Raw genomic sequence first — 22,649 nt, 5'->3', positions numbered from 1 at the left:
CACGGGTGCCTGAGTTCCTCTGCATGCTGTGTAGCCACACACTGTGTGTGATGGGCTGGGGCGACTGAGACCACAGCCCTTAACAAACGGGGGAAAGACCACACCTGCAAATGGACATTGCTGCCCAGCCAATGGAGCGTGCGGTGGCGGGGCTGCTCCCACCAGGAGGCGGAGCTCCAGAGCGTGTCTCACCCACCTGTGCTGGCCCAGTAACATTTCCTCCTGCCCCTGCCTGGGCTCTTTCCCCAGGGAGGTGCTGGCCTGCAGGCACTCAGCTCTGGGTGCCCAGGGATGGCTACGCAGCTCCCTCCTTTTCTCAAGGCAGCCGCCGTCCCTGCAGACGTCCCAGGAGCCCTGTGCCCCGACGGCGCAGACCGAGCTCCGCCGGGGCTCCAGCTGGGCTAGGTTCACTGCAAGGTGCTGCAGAGGTCTGGCCCCCAAAGAGGGTGGACAGCTTGTCCTGCTCCTGTGGAACGGAGGGCTCCCTGGGGCCAGCCGGCTGGTCAGAGCCCCTGCTGTGGCTGGGGCTGGCGTTGGGCTGCGGGCCTGCACCGGTGGTGGGGTGCATCAGCTGCCCCAGAGCCCAGCAAGGCTCAGCTGGAGGCTGGGCTACGGGCAAGGGCCAGAGCAGGGCAGCCCTGCTCTCCAAGCCTGGTACAGGGGGGCTTCCGCTGCCTCCCCAGTGGCACGATGGGGGCCCAAGCCCACTCCCTGAGCTGCCGGGTACCCAGTGCTGGGGCGCCCTGCCCCTTCACGACACCAGCAGACCCTGGCACCTCCACCTTCCCAGCACGCGTCACGAGCAAACCCACCCCTCCCTGGCTGGGGGCGGAGGAAGGGATTGAGCTGTTGCTATTTTCTGCCCCCCCTCCCTCCTCCACCTGCCGCTGTCCATCCACATTCCCAGCTCCTGCTCCCGGCATCGCCACCAGCCCAGCAGCCGGCAAGGGGAGCGGGGCGCAGCCGGGACCAGTACCCCTGGAGCATGGAGAAACCAGGCCTGTGGCTCTCTGTGCTCTGGGCCGTCGCCCTCTCGGGTAAGGACGCAGGCTGCCCCCCCCCACCCCCAGGGTCAAGACAGGCGCTCGGTGTGGGGCACCCAACCGAGGCTGCCCCAGCCTTTTGGCTGTGGGGGAGGGGCCCTGGGGGAGGGGTTTGGGGGTGACTGGCACCCTCCAGCTCTCTGCCTTTGCCCAGGTCTCCAGCCCCTGCCGGGGAGTGAGCCCCCAGCTGGGGAATCCCACTGCACTGGCAGTGCCCTCCCTCTGCGGCAGGCCCCTGGGTACCACTGCTCCAGCACCGTAAAGCCTCTGCCCGGAGGCAGGCACGGCTCAGGCCCTACTCCAGAGCAGATGCTCTTGAACGACCTCCCGCCCGGCCCCGGTGACAGGCACTCGCCAAACCCACCCGCCCTGAGGTGAAACCAGCCTCAGCGCAAGGCGGTGGATGCCAAGGGGCAGGGGAGAGTGTGCACAGGCATGTGTGTGTTAATGGGGTGTGCGCACATGCAGGTGTGGGGGTGTTTGTGCACAGGTGTGTGCACGTGGGGTGTGCGCACAGGCATGTGGGTGTACATGTGTGTGCACACAGGCATGTGTGTTAATGGGGTGTGCACGCATGCAGGTGTGGGGGTGTTTGTGCACAGTTGTGTGCACATGGGGTGTGCGCACAGGCATGTGGGTGTACGTGTGTGTGTGCACAGGCATGTGTGTACATGCACGTGTGCACATAGGCACGTGTGTTAATGGGGTGCGCACAAATGCAGGTGTGGGGGTGTTTGTGCACATGGGGTGTGCACACAGGCATGTGTGTGCGTGCGTGTGTACAGGCATGGGTGCACATGGAGTGTGTGCACCGGCACACCTGTGCACAGGCGTGTGCATGCACCAGTGTGTGTGTTCACAGGCTGTGCGCGCGTGTGTGTACACGTGCACTTGTGTGTGGGTGTGCACAGCCGTGTGCAGGTGTGCTCATGTACACGGATCAGTACTTCCCTGGGAAGATCACCTCCAGGTTCCAGCCCAGTCTGGGGAGCTGGTGCCTGCAGTCGGTGGGAGGCAGGTTCCTAACTCCCCTGGGGGTGCTGGGCCGGAAGCGCAGCGACCTTGCACGTGCTCCCCACTGCCAACCCATTCCCTCTGCCCCGGACTTTTCCCACAGCCTGGCTTCGCTCCTGCTGCAAGGGCTGGGGGGGGGTGGCTGGGAAGGGCCTGCAGCTGGCACCTGGGGGACACAGGCTCCTTGGCTGGCCCATGCAGCGGGTGGAGGGGGCTTAGCACAGGACAGGAGCCAGGCCCCCCAGCCCCATTGCCACCCATGGAGCCCTCTGCCCCTCCCCGCCTGCCGGGACTCAGCTGGTTCCCCGCCCCAGCGCCGTCAGTTCAGCCCTGCGCTGGTGCCTGGTCCCACAGGCGGCCTGGCCGTGAACCAGGAGGAGCGGCTCATGAACTACCTCTTCGTGGAGAAGGGCTACAACAAGGAGCTGCGACCCGTCACCTCCCAGGACGAGAGCGTCAACGTGGACCTGGGCCTGACGCTCTCCAACCTTGTCTCTCTGGTGAGCTTGCCGGGCACCGGGCGGGGGGGTGGGGGCACCCCACTGGTCCACTCGCCATGCCCCAGGCTGGGGCAGCCACAGAGAGATCCACTGGGCCTCTGCCACATGGGGGGAGAACCTCAGCAGTGCCCGGGAGTGGCCACTGGCCACTGGCTGGCTGCTTTGGAGCTGGCCCAGGGAGGACCCAACAGATGCACCCGAGGGCTGAAATTCTCCGGCCTTCCTCGTCTTCCTTGAGCCCGGCATGGCCTGTCTTTAAAGCTGGAGATTTGCCACGGCCCTTGGTGAGAGAACCAGGCCAGGCACGGAGCCCCTGGCCAGCCCCACTGCGACGTTATCAGATTTTAAGATGAACGGACAAAACGGTGGTGCAACCAGTGTCCTGCGTTTGCACCGAAGCTCGACCAGAGTGCGCCGAGCGAGGAAGCAGGCGAGTCGCCGATTCTGTTTAGGGTTCGCTCAGAGCTCTGTCTGATTTGTGTATTTGACGGTAGGAGTAATGGCTCTGTACTCGCAGGTCAAACACTGGCTTCTGGGAGACCTCAGCAGGAGATTTGGCGGCCTAATGGGAAAGGGTTGTCACTCAGGTAAATCAGAGTCCTCGACTGACAAGGCACCTCAAGGGGCGCCAGGCCACATCTAGGAAACGTTGCTGTTACTGTGAACATTCAGCCCGGAATGTGACGGCTGACAAAAGGACCGAGTCAGGGCCAGACATGGAGCTTGTTCTTTTGACAAACTCCATCTTGGACCTACTTTCACACCAGGAGAACAATAGTAGAGAAGGAGCTGTGCTAGTCTATATGCTAGCAAAACAAAAAAGCCGTCCAGTAGCACTTTAAAGACGAACAAAATAATTTATTAGGTGGTGACCTTTTGTGGGACAGACCCACTTCTTCAGACCATAGCCAGACCAGAACAGACTCAATATTTAAGGCACAGAGAACCAAAAACAGTAATCCAGGTGGACAAGTCAGAAAAATTATCATCAAGGTGAGCAAATCAGAGAGCAGAGGGGTGGAAGGAGGGTGGGGGGGAGTCAAGATTTAGATAAAGCAAAGTATGTAAAAGAGTCATTGGGACTCTCCCTTCACCCCCATCTGCCCCTCTGCTCTCTGATTTGCTCACCTTGATAATAGTGAGAGGAATTAGGGGATTTCGAGAGGTGCGGGGTCCTTCCCCCGTGTAGCCGCGCCAAGCCATGCGGTGCTTTCAAAGTGCCGCAGCCGGAAGTGTCCTAATGCTAACGAGGCGCCAAATATTCAATTCAGCACCTCAATAGTAATCTTTGAAATATGGCTATTTCGAAGATTTGTGCCCGTGTAGACGCAGCCTTTGTGACTTGTTTGTGTGTGTTGTAATGGAGAACCCACAGTTCTGGGCTGTAAGTTGCCCTGTCTCGAAGCAATTTGCCCTGATTTGACCCTCTCAGCATTGGCGGTGCCCCAGAACTCCTCTAATCTTATAGTGGCGTAGTCAGGACAAGAGCCACTTGACGTTCAAACCAAGAGGAGAAAGTGGGGATGGCTGAGCCACCTTCTCAGAAAACCATCCTCCAGCAGAGTCCATCTGGTTCTCACAAGGAAGCCACAAAAGAGGAAGACCTCGGACAACGTGCAGAAGATCTGCTGAGACTGAAGGACAAAAACTGGGCTACTCCTGGGTCAGCTAGAAATGGAAACGTGTAGATGACCTATGCTCCACGCAGAGTACAAGGGTTTAAGTCAAGTAAGTCGTCCTACTTGACTCCATACAACCAGGTCTATTAAGCTTTGGATCAGGACTCCACGTTGTTCCAAATTTGGATTTTGGGACTGACAATTTTGCTGGCTAAAGAGCAGTGGCAATGAATGAACGACAGTACAAAGGTCTTGAGAAAGGGCCCAGGAAGATTTGTGCTCCGAAAAAGGAATCGCCGTTAGAAATAAGACAGAAATCAAGCCCCGGGATCCTCGCCAATGGGCAGTGACCAGGAGGCGGGAGTGCAGCCCTCACGAGATGCTGAAGATGCCCTTGAAGTGATGAGCTGGAACGAAGACAGAAACGGAGGAACCTTCAGGGCGTCGTAGAGAGAGTCGGTGAATCATCAGCTTCCCGGAGACGTCTCACCTGGCCCACTCGGCACATGCTTTGGTGTCAACATAAAACAGTGGCTGCAACGATGTTTTGTACGTTCTTCTTAAACATACAGTGAGGTCACACCCTCCCGGTCCTAAGGCCCCTCAGCTCAACAGGAGTTAACCTGGGGTCAGATCTCAAGGCAAGATCTTTGGGCTTGCTCAGCACAAGTCCCACAAACAGGACTTTCCTGAGCGGCCTGTTGGTTTTGCTGGCTCCGAGCAGGAGGGCCAGGCCTCACGCCGTGTCTCATTTCTGCTTGGTGTCTTTTCAGAAAGAGGCTGACGAGACCCTCACCACCAACGTGTGGATTGACCATGTAAGTCAGCCCCTGGTGGGGGTGTCCCTGAGCCCTCTGGGTGGGCTCCTGGTGCCAAAAGCCATCCAGCTGTTGGGTGCTCAGTGTGTGCCCCGCAAAGAGGCTTAGTGTTGTGTTCCCAGTGCCAAGACCAGGTGTGATGGCCTCCTGCCTCAGTTTCCCCTTCAGGAACTCCAGGTGGTTCCAGCTGTGGAGATGATTCAGCCGTCCAGTCACATCATGCTGGTCAGCTCCACCCTTTGGAGACCGGCCTGGCCCCAGATTGGCCCCTTCCAGGCCCCTCACCCTGGACCCAGCAGCAAAGCTCTTCTACCTGAAGCAAGCTTACCTCCCCGAGGAGTGGCCCCAGGGCTGCTCCAGGGCCCCTCAAGTGACCTCAGGCTACAGACAAAAGCAAACGCTCCCAGTGCGGCTTCTGCCCGGCTCTGGGCTTGGGCTGCTTGTTCCTCTGCAGCACCAAGCTCATCTACCGAGCCCCAGCCCCAGGCCGGCCTCCCCTCCAAGCTGGCTGCCCTTCCCCTCGTCATGCCCTGGGCTGGGCTAACGGAGCAGGGCTTACTACGAGCAAGCACTCCCAGGTGTTCCCTGACCCACCGTGGCCGCTGGGCTCTCCAAATTCCCTGCTCCTTCCTCCTCCCCTTGCCCCAGATGCCCCTTCGTTGCTGGAGCCCCATAAGCCAAGAAGGATTCCCCACAGCTGCATCCAGCCCCCTGTCCCGGAGGGTGCGATCACCCGGCCCCACACCCCAAGCGCAGGCAGACGTGACTCTGGCTTGGCAGGAGAACAGGAGGTTAGCAGGCGACAGGGACACAGTCAAACAGACCTGTCAGCACAGACCCCAGAAGCCGTCGGCACCATCCTTCTTGGGGAGAGGGGCCCAGAGGGGTCCCTGAGCCAGGCCCTGGCCCCCTTCCTCCCTCTCCAGCCTGACCAGCCTGCCCCACTCCACCGCCCAGCTCCATTTCCAACCAGCCAGGCCCCTCCTCCTGCCTCTGTCCTGTTTCCTGGGGAAGAAAGGGGTCACCTGGTTGCCTGGGTTATAAAGAGCAGGGCAGCCCATTGCCTACACCCAAACTCCCATCCCCAACTATGCGCTGGTGCTGTGCCTGGGGAAACTGAGGCACCCGCCTGGTGTTACTACAGGATGGTAAAAAACACATGCAACCCAATTAGCAGAGGACAGTCCTCACCCCCCCCACCATGTCATCCCACGCCCATCCCTCTGCCGGGTGTGCCAGCCTCCTGGCACAGCCCCAGGAGCGCAGGGCACGTCCCCACAGTAATGCCAGCCCTGGGGCCCATGCCTGGGGCTACTGTTTCTTGCCCTCCAGCCCTCACCCGGCTGCCAGAGGGCAGCTGGGCCACGCTCCGTTGCCTGGCCTCTCCAGAGCCTGCCAGGCCAGGGAGGGAGATCTGGAGCACATGGGGGTCTGGGAGAGGGGACCCAGACCCTGGGTGGCGGCTCTGTCCTGGACACCTGATTTCCTCCCAGGGCTGGACAGATTACAGGCTGCAGTGGAACAAGTCAGAGTTTGGTGGCCTGGAGATCCTCCGCCTGCCCTCGGACATGGTGTGGCTTCCTGAGATCGTCCTGGAGAACAAGTGAGTCGTGGTCCAGCTTCTCCCCAAGGCACCAGGCCCCAGCCCTAGGGGCGACCGTGGCAGAGTGAGGGTTGGAGCGAGGTCCCGCCCCTGCCCCCAAGGCAGCTTTGAGCCAGGGAAGCTGGCAGAGGTGCCCAGCGCTCGGCTCCCCCAGTGGCCAACACTTGAGGTCCTGCTCGAGCAGGTTCCTTTGGTCTCAGTCTGGGACGCCCCCGAGCTCTGATCTCAGCTCCCGCCCCACAGTGCATGTGCAAGAGGGGTCCCCCCAGGACTCCTAGGGGCACAGAGTTTGCCGGGCTGGCAGTGAGCCCCTCAGAGCTGCCCCCGGCCTGCTCTGCTGCCCCTCAGCCTCCCTTGTGTCTCTGCTTGCCCAGCAACGACGGGTTTTTCCAGATCGCCTACTACTGCAACGTGCTGGTGTACGACTCCGGCTTCGTGTACTGGCTGCCCCCCGCCATCTTCCACAGCGCCTGCCCCATCAACGTCAACTTCTTCCCCTTCGACTGGCAGAACTGCAGCCTCAAGTTCAGGTGAGGGGCTCGTCCCCCTCCCCAGGGCAGCACAGCCCCAGCTGGAGCCCGTCGCAGGCAACGGGAAGAGGTCCATTAGCTTCCCTGTGACAGCCACGGAGCGCCAGGCCCAGGCTGGGGACAGCAGCCAGGGATGTGCTGCCCAAGTCCCAGACTTAGGGGTTGACGCCAGAGGTGGAGCTAAGACCTCAGCCAGGTCCCACCTGCTCCGTGGCGGCCAGGCTGGGATTCGGTGGCACAGCTGGCCGGGGTCTCTGCTTTGGGTACCTGGAAGGCTCTAGCGCAGGGGTTCCCGACCTCTTCTTTACCACCAGCCACCCCCCCTTGAACCAAAAACGCACGACGGAATTTAAAACAAACTCCGAAGCGTGAGAGAAAGACGTCGTTTGAAATTAAAAATAAGCACAGGTCGTTTTTCTTGGCCCCTTGTGGGTGCCCAGTGCAGCCCCAGCTGGCCAATGCCTGAGCTCCCACCCAGCTGCCAGAGCTGCCCAGCACAGCTGCCTGCCAGCCCAAGACCTGCACTGCCAGAGCTGCCCGCCTGAGCCCTGTGGCGCTAGGGCCGGCCACTAGCCCACTAGCCACCTGCCCCAGCTGCAGGCCAGCCGCCTGAGCCACCCGCCCAAGTCCCCCCCATCCTGAGCCGCCCGAACCCCACACTGCTGGGGACAGCTGCATGCCTGCCAGCCTGAGCCGCCCACGCTGCCCACTGCCAGGGCCAGCCACCCACTTGCCAGCCTGAGCTGCCCACGCTGCCCACTGCCGGGGCCAGCCACCCTCTCCTTCCCAGCCACCCACTTGCCAGCCTGAGCCACCCTAGCCATCCACTGCCAGGGTCAGCTGCCCACCCGCCAGCCCAAGACACCTGAGCCACATGCTGCTGGGGGCCAGCCGCCCAAGCCCCACGCTGCCCGGGCCAGCCAGCCAACCCCACTCCGCCGGGGCCAGCTGCCCAATCCCCACGCTGCCCGGGCCAGCCAGCCAACCCCACTCCGCCGGGGCCAGCCGCCCAAGCCCCACGCTGCCGGGGCCAGCCGCCCAAGCCCCACGCCGCCGGGGCCGGCCACCCAAGCCCCACGCTGCTGAGAGCCAGCCGCCCAAGCCCCACGCCGCCGGGGCCGGCCGCCCAAGCCCCACGCCGCCGGGGCCAGCCGCCCAAGCCCCACGCCGCCGGGGCCGGCCACCCAAGCCCCACGCTGCTGAGAGCCAGCCGCCCAAGCCCCACGCCGCCGGGGCCGGCCGCCCAAGCCCCACACTGCCGGGGCCAGCCGCCCAAGCCCCACACTGCTGAGAGCCAGCTGCCTGAGCCCCTCCTCTCTCACAAAGCCAGGCACCACCAGCCCCCTGCACTTACCCCATCCTCATCCACCCAAGACGTCACCCCCAGCCCCACACCTAACCCATCCTTCCCCCCCGCCCCCACTCACTCCCCTTTGCAGGAGGCAGCCAGTGCCACGTGGGCCTTCGCCGGCTGCCTGCTGTCTGTAGCGGCTGCACGGGGTCGCCTACACGCAATGGCCAGGGCTGAGAGCCGCATGCAAGGGCTGGCTCTTTCTTGCGGGGGGGAGTGCTGGGGGGGGGGGGGGGCTGCATCGCCTCCCACCCCCTGGAGTTTCTTCACACCCCCCAGCGTGGGAAACCACACTGTACCGTGTTCAAAGGGGGGCGTCTCCCTGGGGTCCTGCTGCCAGCAGGAGACACGAGGGGGCTGGTGGGCCGAGGGGGCCCAAGTCATCGCTCGTCTCTTGGCCGGCCCAGCTCCCTGCGGTACAACGCCAAGGAGATCACCTTGAACCTGAAGCAGGAACTGGACAGAACGAACAACAGATACTTCCTGGTGGAATGGATCACCATCGACCTGGAGGCCTTCACCGGTAAAGCACGGCCCCGTCGGCCCCAGCTGGGCAGAGCCGGGGCAGCAGGGTGGGGTCCGGTGACCGGGTGGTTTGTCGGGGCCGGGCAGTGCCCATGGGAGAGGGCTTCTCCCAGAGCTGTCTCCTCCGGGGAGGAAATGAGGGGGCCACGAGGAAGAGGTCTCCCCAGCATGGAGGGGGCGAGGCTGGGTCCCATGGACACCCCCTGGGGGGGTAAACCTGGGTGATAAGGGCCTGCCCCAGGAGCCATGGGGAGCTGTTGAGGTGGCTTGAGGCCCCCAGCACCGTCTGTCCCCAGAGAACGGCGAATGGGAGATCATCCACAAGCCGGCCCGCAAGAACGTGGACAGGAGCGTCTCGCCCGAGAGCAGCAAGTACCAGGACATCACCTTCTACCTCATCATCAAGCGCAAGCCGCTCTTCTACGTCATCAACATCGTCCTGCCCTGCATCCTCATCGCCTTCATGGCCATCTTCGTCTTCTACCTGCCGGCCGAGAGTGAGTGCGGCCCCTTCCCGTCCACCCCCCAGCACAGCCCCCTTCCCACGCCCCACGGAGTGAGGCCCCCGTTTCCACCCCCCACGGAGTGAGGCCCCCCTGTTTCCACCCCCCACGGAGTGAGGCTCCCTCTTCCCAGTCCCCCCATGGAGTGAAGCCCCCCTTCCCGCCCCCCCACAGAGCAAGGTCCCCCCTTCCCACCCCGCCTTGGAGCGCGGCGCCCTCTTCCCAGCCCCTCACAGAGCAAGGCCCCCACTTGCTGGCCCCCCATGGAGTGTGGCCCCCTTTCCAGCCCCCCATGGAGTTTAATCCCCCATGTAGTATAGCCCACCTTCCCATCTGCCCCCCCCCCCAAGTGCAGTCCCCCTCTCATCCCCCATGGAGTGAGGCCCCCGCTTTCTGCCCCCCAGAGAATGTGGGTTCTCAGCCCCAGGGAATGCGGGTTCCTCAGTGGGCATGACGCCCCTGTTCTCCAGGGACTAGCCCCCGCGTCCCACCCCCATGGAGTACAGGGTCCCCTTTGCCCCAAGAGGCAGGGAGGACCCTTCACCCTGTAGGTGCTGACAGTGAGGGCTGCAGGTCCAGCCCCCCAAGTGCCTCGGGGCTCAGGTTCCTCCCAGTGGAGCTGCTGTTCCCTTGGCCAACGCTCCCCCAGAGGGTGGGGAAGGGCTCCGAGCTCGGCGCCGGTGAGCCAGGCGGGTTCTGGGGGGCGGGAGCCCTCTCCTTCCCGAGGGCTGAGCTCTGGCGGGTTCTCCAGGTGGGGAGAAGATGACCCTGGCGATCTCTGTCCTGCTGGCCCAGTCTGTCTTCCTGCTACTGATCTCCCAGCGTCTGCCAGCCACCTCTTTCGCCGTCCCCCTCATTGGCAAGTGAGTCCCCCTGGGCTGCGTGCTGGGCCGTGCCTCCCCAGCACCCCCCTGCCGGGGGGGGCTGGGACAGGAACGCTTGGTGCACCATGGCTGGTCAGTCCCTTCTGAGACGGGCTTAGGGCGTTTCCCACCCAGTGGATGTGCTCTCGATAGTGGAGACCGACCCCTTGTGTGGCTGGTGATGGGCCTCCAACAGAGCCCCCTCTGGCAGGGAGGGAGCCTGTGCCCTGCAGTCCCTGGGGGGGGAGCCAGGCTGCCCCCCACCGGGATGGGTCTCTGCCCCTGCAGGTATCTGCTCTTCATCATGCTGCTGGTGACGGCGGTGGTGGGGGCGTGTGTGGTGGTACTGAACATCCACTTCCGGACGCCCAGCACCCACGTCATGTCCGGCTGGGTCAAAGAGGTGAGGGCAGAGCTGGGCGCGGGGGCGTCGGGCTGGGCTCAGTGCGAGGCAGGGAGGACACCCAGCTACCCCCATCAGCCACCACCCCGTCTCCAGGCCCCTGCGCCCCGGGGGAGATCGGCTGCTCCTTTGGCTCATGCCGGGCCCCCAGAGCCAAACTCAGCCTCTGTCCACAGCTCAGAAACCAGCAGCCAGGTGGGGGCTCGGTGACTCTTCCCCTGCCCAGCTCGAGGCGGCACTCAGTGCCGGGAGAGGGCCCGGAAAACCGAGGGGCAGAATAAATTTTGTTACATGGACAGAGGCATGCACGGACGTGCACCACCCCAGAAACAGGCTGTGGACGCTCGGCTAACCGGCTGGGCAGCTCCTGAGCCTCTCATGGGTGGCGGCTGTGGTGCTCAGCTTAGCGGGAACGCTGCCGAGGGGCTGTTAAATCTGGGGAGCCTTCCCTTCCGCTGGCGATTGGCCTGCGCCCTATGGCGGCTGGCACAACTCCCAGGGCGGGGAGCGAGGGGCGTGGAAATACCCAGTGCCCACATCTCCAAACACAGCAGCCAGCCCACGGGCACCAGGATAGACCCCGGCCGGTGCAGAGCCCCAAGCCCCCCCGAGCGCTGGCTACCGGCCCCCCACGGCCACAGCTGGGATTGTCCTGGGTCGCTCCCCTTCTGGCCTGGCAGTGCCCCCGGCCGCTGAGAACTGCTGCCACCCAGTGGCGTGACCCTGCCCGTGCAGCTCCCACACAATGGGGCACCAACTGCTCCGGCTGGGCATGACCAGCCCCTGCCCCTTCCCCCAGCTGGCTCCCGGTCCCCAGGGCCTGGCACGGGGGCACCCCCAGGCTCCCAGCTCAGCCGGGGGAGAGAGACAGGCCAGGCCAGCGCCTGCAGGCTCAGCAGGGGAGAGCAGCTGCCTGGGACCGTCCCCCAGGGGCGAGGCTGCAGGGACGCGCCCGGGGAGGTCACGTCCAGCTGCCCATGGAGCCCCCACTGCTCCGCTGCCCCCCCCCAGCACTGGCCTTTCCCCTCCCCAGCTCTTCCTGGAGACCCTGCCACACCTGCTGCACATGTCCCGGCCGGCGGAAAGCCCCCCGGGCCCCGGCGCCGGCCTGCTGATCCGGCGCAGCAGCTCCGTGGGCTACATGGCCAAGGCAGAGGAGTACTTCGCCGTCAAGTCCCGCAGCGAGCTCATGTTTGAGACGCAGTCCCAGCGGCACGGGCTGGCCAGCCGCGTCACCCCCGCCTGTGAGCGCCCTGCGGCCGGGGGGGGACGGGGCGCCGCCGGGGGCTGCCCCATGGGGCTCCCTTAGTGCCTGGGGAGTGGAGGGTCCCAGCAGGGCCAGGCCCCGCGGGGGGTGGGGGCAGAGGGGAGAGCCCACGTACCCCTCCCCAGGCTGGCACTCCGAGCTCCCCCCTCCCCAAGCTGCAGAATAGGGCTTGGCTGTGGCTCCCACTCTGGCCATGGGATCCAGCCCCACCTGCCTGGGTGGGACGCCAGCTGCCCCAAAGGCAGGAGCTGAGCCCAGGGACAGGACTTCGGCCCCACCGAGCTGCTCCCCCAGCCCCGCGCCGGGGTTCTGGCGCCCAGCGTCCTGGATCAGGCCCTGGGCCCCACCCAGGAAGCCAGCCCGCGGGTGCCCCAGCTCCGCCGTGGGCTCACAGCCTCTCCCGCCCGTCCCACCCGCGGGCAGGGCCCCAGCCGCTGGGCATGGCCGACCTGCAGGAGCAGCTGTACGGCGAGGTGAAGCCAGCCATCGACGGTGCCAACTTCATCATCAAGCACATGCGGGACAAGAACGAGTACAATGAGGTGGGTGTGCGTGGGGGGCAGGAGGTGTCTCGGCCCAGCTCAGCCCTGCAGCCCTGGGGGACACCGCGGGAACGGGGCTGCCTCACCGGCCTGCCCCAGCCACACCCTCCCAGTCCAACCCATGCAGCCAGAAGGGGGCCCTGCAGGGGGGGCCAGAACGCCCCCAGCCCCCACCCCCATGTGCTCTAACTGCCCCCCCTGCAGGCTACCGCAGGGGGCATGAGAGATCGAGGGGGAAGGGGGCAGGAGCTCCCCTCCCTTCAGGCTGGGGGAGTGCCCCGGGTGCCATGGAAATCAGCATGCCAGGAGAGTGGGGAGTCGGGGGGGTCAGGTGAGTGGGGAGCCGGGGGTGGGGCCAGGCGAATGGGGAGCCGGGGGTGGGCCAGGAGAGTGGGGAGCCAGGGAAGTGGCAAAGCTCCTTATGGGACTGGTGCTGGGGGAGCAGATGCCGCAGGGAGTGGCATGCTGGGGAAATGGGGTGCCATGGGGCTCAGGGTGCTGGGGGCGCAAGGTGCGGGGGGGGGAGGGTGCTGGGGTTCAGAGTGCCAGGGTGCAGGGTGCCAGGGGTGTAGGGTGCCGGGGGCACAGGGTGTCGGGGCTCAGGTTGCCGGGGGCACAGGGTGCCGGGGGCACAGGGTGTTGGGGCTCAGGGTGCCGGGGCCGCGGGGTGCCGGGCCACGGGGTGCTGGGGGCTCAGGGTGCCAGGGCCGTGGGGTGCCGGGCCGCGGGGTGCTGGGGGCTCAGGGTGCCGGGGCCGTGGGGTGCCGGGCCGCGGGGTGCTGGGGGCTCAGGGTGCCAGGGCCACGGGGTGCCAGGGTGCAGGGTGCCGGGGCCGCAGGGTGCCGGGGCACAGGGTGTCGGGGGTGCCAGGGGAAGCCAAGGCTGTCTCTGCTCTGCGGGTGGGGTCTCCCGGCCATTGCACACTCACAGGCTCTGCTGCCCCGGTCTGGTTCCCCCGGGCCCGGCTCCCCTCCCAGGAGAAGGACAACTGGAACCGTGTCGCCCGGACGGTGGATCGGCTTTGCCTCTTCCTGCTGACGCCGGTCATGGTGCTGGGGACCCTGGGGATCTTCCTGATGGGAATCTGCAACGAGCCGCCGGAGCTGCCCTTCGCTGGGGACCCCTTCGACTACAGCATGGAGCACAAGCATTACGTCTAGGGCCCTGCCTGCCCTGCTCAGCCCTGTGCGGCAGGCGGCTTTGCCCTGGGGCTGAATAAACACCCCCCTTTTCAGCCAGCAGCAGCAGGGCGTGCATGCACCGAGTCCCATCCCGTCGGCCCCACGTCCCTCGGCCTGCACCTGGGCCAGCCTTCGCCCGCCCCCTGCTCTCCCCGGGGGTCGCTCACCCCTGTAAGGGCCTTGTGGGGGATGAGTGGGGTCTCCGCAGCTTTGGGAGCAGCTGGAAGGATGGGGGGGAAGGCGAAGGCAGTGCCCTGTGACCAGCCCAGAAGTGCCGCAGGCCGGGGCAGCTTGGCCAGGCTCGGCAGAGGTTCCTGCTGGCTGGTGCAAGCTCTCCCTCAAACCCGAGGGAGCCTCAGTCCTTCTGGGGGACAACCCCAGCTCCCCTCCCCCGGCCCCGGGGACACCTCCGAGGCGGGTCCAAGCCCAGCTCCCCTCCCCCGGCCCCGGGGACACCTCCCGGGCGGGTCCAAGCCCAGCTCCCCTCCCCCGGCCCCGGGGACACCTCCCAGGCGGGTCCAAGCCCAGCTCCCCTCCCCCGGCCCCAGGGACACCTCCGAGATGGGTCCAAGCCCAGCTCCCCTCCCCCGGCCCCAGGCACACCTCCCAGGCAGCCTGGTCCGTTCCCTAATTGGGGAGTAATGAGGCTCCCTGCCCTAGGGCCAATTTCCAGATGAGTCCATCCCTAGTCCGGACATAACACTCCTAGCCCCTTTGTCCACCGGCTGCCGCACCCTCCTGGGGCTTGGTACCTTGGCCTTCCCTGCCGCGCTCCCATGCCCCCCGCCTGGGCACTCAGCCCAGCGGCTGTTCCACAGCAGGTTTCCGGGGCAGCACGGAGAGAGCCGGATCAGGGTGAATTCCTGGGAGACAGGGCTACCTCCAGCCAAGACCAGCCCGGTCACGAGGAGCACGTCCGCTGCTCCGTTGGCCAGCAAGAAGCCCCACAAGCAAAGCCCTTAGATCCTCCAGCTCGCCTGCCCCACCACCATTGTCCTCCTCACGCAGCTGAGAGGTTATGCAGACCCCTCGCACCACAGGGTCTGCCCATCCCAAGGACCAGCCCCACTCCCAGGCCAGTGTGTAACTCGGCCCTCACCCGGCAGCGCCAGCTGGCCCAAGCCTGAGAAGCTAAAGGCTGTTGGGAAACGGGGGAAGGAAAGGCTGGAATAAAAGCGTTACAGGGATCAAATTCTGCATCCCAAGTGCAGAGCAGAGCTGGGCGAATCTGCTGTGCGGAGTCTCTGGAATACAGCCTCCCTGGGGGTGAGGCAGCCCATCGGTCCCTGCAGGCACCAGTCACAGCCCAGGTCCTCCATAGGTGATTGAAGACGAATGGAGGCACCTCCAGGGCCCTCGATTTACCCTTGGCCATGTGGAGGGACGCCCATTGTTCCTGCTGGGGGCAAGTCGGTCCCAGGATGGAGTTTGTCACGTGGGCAGGTCACCTGGCCCGGCCTGACTCAGACCTTTGCAGGCAGCAGCCACCGCTGCCACGCTGCTCTGAACGTTCGCGGAGGAGCTCCTCAGACGTGGCTTGGCCCCGCCCAAGGGCCAGTGTCAGTCGGGTACCGCTGGTCCCTCGACTAGCAGCCCTGTCGCAATAGGCCAGCCCAGGCGCCCGGTGAGGCCTCCCCGAAGCAAAGATCTGAAAGCCGAGCCCAGAGCCGCCACTCCTAACTCCAAATACGCCACGATCCAGGCCTAGGAACAGCATAAACGAGCCAGCGAATCAGAAGCCACCACACTGGACCCCGCGTTGCCCAAGATTTGGTGCAAACACAGAACAGTGGTTGCAATCGTGTTTTGCAGGTTCATCTCTCAGTCCTGTACAGCAGAACCTTCCATACAAATCACCACCTGCTGGGCTGGGACAACCTGCCTGGCCTGTGTCTGTGGGGCTGAGCCCAGTTGCCCAGCCAAGGTCTCCCCAGAGCCAGGTCTGTGGGGTACCAAGGCGGGGCACCAGGACACATACACTGATACTGGCCCTAGGCAGGGCTCAGATCCAACACCCCAGGCAGCGCACCCCTCGGCTGTGTGTGGGGAGCTGCTGTCTGATGCTGTGTTCCCGATAACCTCACCCTGGCACGGCCAGAGCGGTACAGCACTGGGGTGGCAGTGAGAGCCGGGGTGTCCCCCAGGGGAAATGGCCCCCCCATCCTCACCAGCGGTGTCTTTCCCACAGGGCACACCTGCCCCAGTGCCCCCCACCGCCTCCCTTCACTAGGCTTGGTGCCTGGGGACATGGGGCTTGCACAGCTGTGGGGGTGTCATGGGCACGAGCACAGGGATGGACAGGACCCAGGAGCAGAGCCTCTCCTGGGGGCCCCAGCACCCAGCCAGTGGGCTCGGTGGCCTCTCCCCAGGGCTCTCTGCACCAAGCCATCTTAGACCTGGGACACTGCAAAACAGAGAGCCTCTGGTGCCCATACAGCCTGGCATCAGGGGCAGCCCCAGCCCCGCAGGCACACCAGCATGGGGCAGATATGGGGCGCCAGGCCCTGCGGTGGGGAATGCTAAGCAGGGCTGGGGCCTGCAGGTGGGTAGTGTTACTTCGGGCTCCATGGTGGGCCAGGGAGTGAGGCGGATAGGTCAAGTGGAGGGTGGCTGGGGCAGGAAGCTGGGAGGCTCCAGACGGTTTCTCCTGGCTCAGGTGAAAGGATCAAACCAGGGCAAAGTGCTTAAAACAAGGCTACTTACCCCCCAGGGCTGTAGGTTCTTCTCTGCAAGGCACCAACCCAGTCACACAGAGCTCCTCTGTTGCCACACTGGCCGGCCAGACGCCACACCAGCAATTCCTCGGACACCCCAGCATCCCTTGTGCCAGAACCACTCCCCTCCACACACCGAGCAGAGGGTATGAAAACCAATCGCACCAAGTCCGCACAGGTTCTCCCAGTCCCCGGAGGGACCCGCCACATCCCCAGATCAATGAGTACAGTCTTCCCCCGTCTTACGAGGGTGATTCGTTCCTGAAAAACCCCTCTTAGGGCGAATTCTCGTAAGTCAAAAGTGTAATTACCGTTAATATCAATGGGAAAAAATGTTATGCATTCCTGGGCCCAAAAATGGACACACATTTCTGCTAAAACAACACCAAGTCCCATTAAATCCGGCACAAGGGGGCGGGCAGGGCAGAGCAGGGCACAGGGAGGCAGCCCGGCCTGAGCGCAGCTTAGGTTAAGTGGGGAGGGGGCGCTGCCAGGGGCTGGCTGTGTGGGGAGCTAGGCAGGCACGGGGGCCCCTGGCTGGCAAGGGACGATGCCTCTCTCGTGCGGGGCAACGTGGCGGAGTGGCCCCGCCGGTGGCAGCGGCGTGCAAGCCAGGCGCTAAATGGGAGGGAGCACCACAGACGGCAAGCAGCGCCGGAGGCACAGGTGCGCAAGGCGGGCGCCAGCGACTCCCTAGCCGCCCGGGGGGTGAGCGGCAGCAGCGGGGCTGGGCTGGGCTGCACGCCCAGCATCCAGGTCTCGCAGAGCGGCATGATCTACTGCCGGGACTCGGACGAGTCTATCTCCCCGCACCAGACTGCCTCCCCCCAGCACGGCGCCACCACCCCCCTGCACAGCCTCTTCGTCAAGACCAATGCGGCCAACTCCATCCCCTCGGTGCTCGCCTACCAGAGCCACCAGCCTCCCAATCGGTCCTCGTAAATTGCGAAGAAATGCCTCGTAAGCTGCAGTAGGGGTATTAAATGAAACTCCTTGGAAAGTCGAATTCTCGTAACTCGAATGGGCGTATCTCAGGGTATGACTGTACCTGAACTTCTTCCCCAAACAGCGCACTGGGCCAAGCCTTCAAGGTAATTGCTATCTCTAGTGATAGAGGCAGCTGCTGGAGACGGAGCTGCTGGAGATGGCAGCTATCTCTAGTGACAGATATCTGCCTGAGGCAGCAGTGTTCAGAAACTGCAAATGGCTTCTTTACCAGCCACATGCAGCTGGGAACTGCCCAGCCAGCCACCCTTAACAAATCCAATGTTTGGGTACTGACCCCTAGGTTGGGAATCTCTGCTTTAGCAGCTAACATCTCAAGGTTTATTAATAAAAAGAAACAAAAGAGCGAGAGTAAAAATTGTTAAAGCAACCGAGTTACACCCACCAGTCGCAACACTCTTGGTGCAGGCTGCAGCAGATGGAAGAGGCTGCGAGCTCAGAAGTCTCTGGCACGCATCCCTCGTAAGGTAGGGGCAGCACCCATCCGGGCTCAGCTCACAGCAGAGGTGTTCCTGGATTGAAGACTGAAGAAAATATGGAAGCGCCTCAGGTTCCCCTTATGCCCTTGTCTGTGTGGAGGGAATTCCCTTCTTCCTCCCTAGGGGGAAGCCCGTCCAAAGTGGAGCCTGTCACAGAAGCAGGGTACTTGTCCGTGTCCGCTTTTGGGCATTGCATTGGCTGTCTCCCGGCCTCCATGTCCACAGCCGAATTCCTCAGATGTGGATTGGAGCCAAGTGCTGCTTCGCCTGCCTGGGGCCCTTTCACTATCGGTTGCCTCCTGCTGTGGCCTTCCCAGGAGGGCAGTTCAGCTACCGCCCAGAGCCAATCTTCCAGCTCCCCACGCAAAGCCGAGAGGGACGTACCAGCAGCATCGCCAGATTCAGTGACTCTCCAGCTCCTTCGGATGCCCGGCTTGGTCTGCGACTTGGCACCGGCCTCGCAGTAGCATTCTCACGGTTGTTTTAAAATCCAATAATGTCACACCAGGCCCTAGGCAAAGGGGGCCAGTGTGGGGAGAGGGACTGGGAGCCAGGCCCAGGTGAAGGGGGCCCATGGGGGGGAAGGAGGCTGCCGAGGGGGGCAGTGTCGGGCAGTAGGCAGCAGCAGGTGACAGGCGATGTGGCTAAGGGAGGCTGCCAGGGTCCGGCAGCAGCTGGGGAAGGGGAAACCGGCCGGGGGATGGAGACAGGAAATGCCGGGAGTCCCGTTTCCCAGGACAGCTGGGGCTGCTAGTGTGGCTCACACCACAGGCTCAGGCAAGCCTGGTATGTGACCCCCCAGACAGGCTGGCCACGCCCCTCCCCAGGACAGCTGGGGCTGGTGCTCACCCCCCCAACGCCCGCCCAGCCCTGGCGCTCCCAGCCCTTGGGGGGCGTCTTTCAGGCATACGGCCGTTCACTCGACTAGCAGCCCGGGCACCTGTCGAGGTCTCCCCGAAGCAAAGATCCCAGAGATGAGCACAGAGCCGCTGCTGCCGATGTCAGATACACACCGGCGCACGAGGGGGGCCGGCACATGGAGGCCCAGGCACGGCCCAGCCTCTGTCAGCACATGGCACCCTGCGTTTGTGAGATCCCCTTTCCCCAGGTGTCTGCCACACCCAGCCAGGGAGGGGACCCCAGCTGGGGACAGAGCTATGCAGAGATTGGCCAAGACCAGTAGCATCCAGGCTGTGGGCCCCGTGGCCAGGTATCCCCACGGGGAGGACCCTGCCTCCCCATCACACCTTCGCCCAGGGGATCTCAAAGCACACGAGGGGACCTAAAGGAGCGGAGGACGGAAAGCTCAGCCACGGCTCAGAGCGGGGAAACTGAGGCCCGAGGAGGGGGGTGAGTCACCTGAGCTCTGTGGAGAGCGGGAAGAAAACCGGCAGGGCTCCAGGGTCCCAGTCCCCGGATCCAATGCAACCCAGAAGGTCCGGACTGGCAGGCTCACAGGGTCCTGGCGGGGCAGCGTCAGTCGCGCACCTGGTCTTTCCCACCTCGGACGTAACCCAGCCCTGTGGAGTCGTGGATTGGGGGACCCATCCCCCTGCCCCAGCCTGGGTCCTGCTCCTGTGTGGGGCCCAACTCCAGCAGGGTTGGGGGATCATGGCTGCTCAGGGCCTGTGCTGTGCCCCAGATACGTCCAGGCTCCTGGGAGATCCCCTTTTGTGTTCGAGAGGCTGCTGTATTCCACAGCCCCACCTCTCTGGGCCTGACCTTCACAGTCCCACCGCGTCTGCCCCCTCGGGGAGCTCCGAGCAGCAGGCCGGGCAGAGGCAGAAGCCCAGACCCAGGCTCTTGGCTGTCCAAGGAGCAGGGCTTCGAGTCCCACGTTCAGCAGCTCTGGGCAGCCCTTCCGAGTCGGCTGGCAGCCAGCCTCCAGTGGTCGGCAGCTCAGCGCGGGACGGGCAAGCGGAGGCAGAGGTCCTGATTTGCAGAGGCCCTCTGGCCCTTGCCTCCCAGCAGCGCCCCTGAGAACAGCCTGGGCGCACGCCCGGCCTCAACAGCTCTGCATCCAGCCACGCTGTGCTCCCGCTCTCACTCTAGGCTGGTCTTAACGCCCCGGGCTGTGGGGCTCCCCTGGTCTCTTCCGCACCTCCCAGGCTATAGCTCCTGGCCTCCCACCAGGCAGCGAAGGGGTCAAATGCCTCACTAGGGCAGAGCAGTACAGAGTACACAGGGAAACTGAGGCACACATGAGGCACATAGGGATGCTGCCAACTCTCCCCTCGCTCAATGGGGAGGGGTGTCTGGGCATCTCCAGGGGCGGCTGCCAGGTTGAGTCGCCCCCTCCCCGCCCCCCACTGTCAGTGCCCTGCCCCCATTGTTGGTTCAGAGGCACTTGGCCACCCCCTGGGGAACAGCTGACAATGCTGGCTGGACAGCTGGACCGCAGGCATGGAGGGTGGGGAGGGGACGGGGGTGGGGGGCAGGGCCCAAAATAAACCTCCAGAGCTTGCTGAGAACACAGCAGCTACGGCACCAGGACGGAGGCCGCTGCCACCATGCGCTGCCTGGCTCTGCTTGCGGCCCTGGGCTCCCTCACAGGTAAGCTGTGCCCGGGGGCGGCTGGGGATGGTGCTGGGGAGATGGTGGCCGTGGGCGCAGAGGACTTTGTTCTGGGCACGGCAGCCGGCAATCGGGGCAGCTCAGCAGACCCCCACCCCCACCCCGCCATTCTGCACAGCCTCCGGCCCTTGGTGTACAAACAGCCCCTAGTGCCGGGGCCTGCTGCCTGGCGGGGGCTCCAAACATCGACAACCCTGGCCCAGGGCTGGCTCCTGCCTGCCAGGGCCCAGAGGCTCTGGTGCTGAGCATCAGCAGCCCTGCGCCCGGCCCCTGCAGCGCCAGCTCCCTGGACCTGTCCCCGTGCCCAGCTCCCTGCAGCCCTACACCACGACACGCCCTCCAGAACCCAGCTCACCTCCCTGGGGTGTCACACTGGGCCCGTCCCCCTCTGCTCCGCCTACATGGGCCCCCCCACCATTTCACACTGCCCATGGGGAACCCCCCTCGTCCATTTCACACTGTCTACGGGGAACGCCCCCCGTCCATTTCACACTGCCCGTGGGGAACCCCCCTCGTCCATTTCACACTGCCCATGGGGAACCCCCCTCGTCCATTTCACACTGTCTACAGGGAACCCCCTCGTCCATTTCACACTGCCCATGGGGAACCCCCCCCCTCGTCCATTTCACACTGTGTATAGGGAACCCCCCCGTCCATTTCACACTGCCCATGGGGAACCCCCCTCATCCATTGTATGTTACCCATAGGGAAGCCCCCCTCGTCCATTTCACACTGCCTATAGTGAACCCCCCAAATCCATTTCACGCTGTCTATGGGGAAACCCCCTCATCCATTGTATGTTGCCCATAGGGAACCCCCCCTTGTCCATTTCATGCTTGGGATCATGGAGCCAGAGGGTGTGTCTGAGCTGGGCTCCCTCTGCTTTGCGAGTGTGAACATTGGAGAGGACAAATCCATTATTGGCAGGCTCTCTTGCTTGACAATGGGACCAGCTGCTGCCTGTTCGCAGGGGCTCTGAGCCCAGAGTCAGAGAGATGCACACGCCCACCCAGGGCACGCACACCCCCACCCCGAGCGTGAGACACACACATACACCCGCCGAGACACTGGCCAGCTGCCAGCACTAAACCCAGACACGCTCTGAATCACCCTGTGTCCCCCGCCCCCAATGCTTTCCAGTAAGCAGCAGCAGCAGCTTTGCTAACGGAGGTAATTCGTCAGCGCTTGAAGCGTCCCCCAGAGGCGTTTCATCCCGAAGCGATTGGCTGGGCGTTGGACGTTAATAATTTAAGAATGCCTGGGATTTGTAAAACACCAGTTAATGAGCTAACCAGCAGTGCGGCCGACGGGGAGCAATCCCAGGCCAGAGCTAGCAGACGGCTCGCCCTCGTTCGAAGGCCACAGCTCAGACCACCTGTTGAGTTCAAGCCACGTTGGCGACTTCTGGGGCCTTGGAGTCGGGACCTGCTCATAAAAATTGGATAGGCAGAAACCTGCCGCCCTCTTCCCTGGGAGGAATGGATCACTGCTCTTCCTCCTTACACCCTCAGGGCTTCCAGCCCCTGTTCGCCAGGTTTAAATCTGGCTCCTCCTGCTCCACAGCAGAGAGCTCTGTACTCCCTACTCTCCAGAAGTCCCTCTATTACCACTCGGCAGTAGTAGGCTATTATCCTTGGTGTGGCCAGCCCCGCAGCAGGCACATCCTGCTCTCCAGGCGCTTGTGACCCTGCCGTCGGCTCAACCCCCCTGCAGGTGAGTGGCAGCTGAAAGGTGCTGTCATTTCGTGGCTGGCTGGTGCTCCTGTGAGACCCTCCCACCAGCACAAAACTGGGTGGCCCTGGGCACCTACTCAGCCGTCCACGTTGCGTCTCAGAGGAGCCTGGGGCACTGACGCCCCCGCGACGGAGGAGGCTGGGCAGGTGGCCAGAGCGGGGTAGGTCGGAGGGTCCTTCAGGGCTGCCCACGCTGGAGCTGTCCTGTGCCATCAGGCTGAGGGTCACCCAGGCAGACCCCTGGCCCCAGCCGGCTGGTTTGATTGTGAGCAGTTGGCGAGGGGCCGGGGTGGCGCCAACCTCCCTCAGTGCCTGGCAGTGCCCTGCTTTCAGCTGTGCTGGGCCGCAACCAGGAGGAGAAACTGCTCAATGACCTGATGGC

The 22,649-nt window shown here is 64.1% G+C and overlaps 1 protein-coding gene across 1 annotated transcript; it reads left to right on the top strand.

The window, feature by feature from the left end:
* Positions 1-892: 892 nt before the first annotated feature.
* Positions 893-13,813, top strand: CHRND (cholinergic receptor nicotinic delta subunit). The gene is made up of 12 exons (XM_075003851.1): positions 893-1,037; positions 2,412-2,557; positions 4,950-4,994; positions 6,488-6,597; positions 6,972-7,127; positions 8,886-9,001; positions 9,300-9,500; positions 10,258-10,369; positions 10,658-10,772; positions 11,806-12,016; positions 12,463-12,581; positions 13,559-13,813. Exons 1-12 carry the CDS (start codon positions 986-988, stop codon positions 13,739-13,741), a joined length of 1,566 nt encoding a protein of 521 aa, XP_074859952.1. The 5' UTR covers positions 893-985; the 3' UTR covers positions 13,742-13,813.
* The last annotated feature ends 8,836 nt before the right edge of the window (positions 13,814-22,649 follow it).

Source organism: Carettochelys insculpta, chromosome 10, assembly GCF_033958435.1.
Source record: "Carettochelys insculpta isolate YL-2023 chromosome 10, ASM3395843v1, whole genome shotgun sequence".
Classification (NCBI taxonomy): domain Eukaryota; kingdom Metazoa; phylum Chordata; order Testudines; family Carettochelyidae; genus Carettochelys; species Carettochelys insculpta.
The sequence above is the reverse complement of the archived record's forward strand: the minus strand, read 5'-3'. Positions and strand labels throughout refer to the sequence as shown.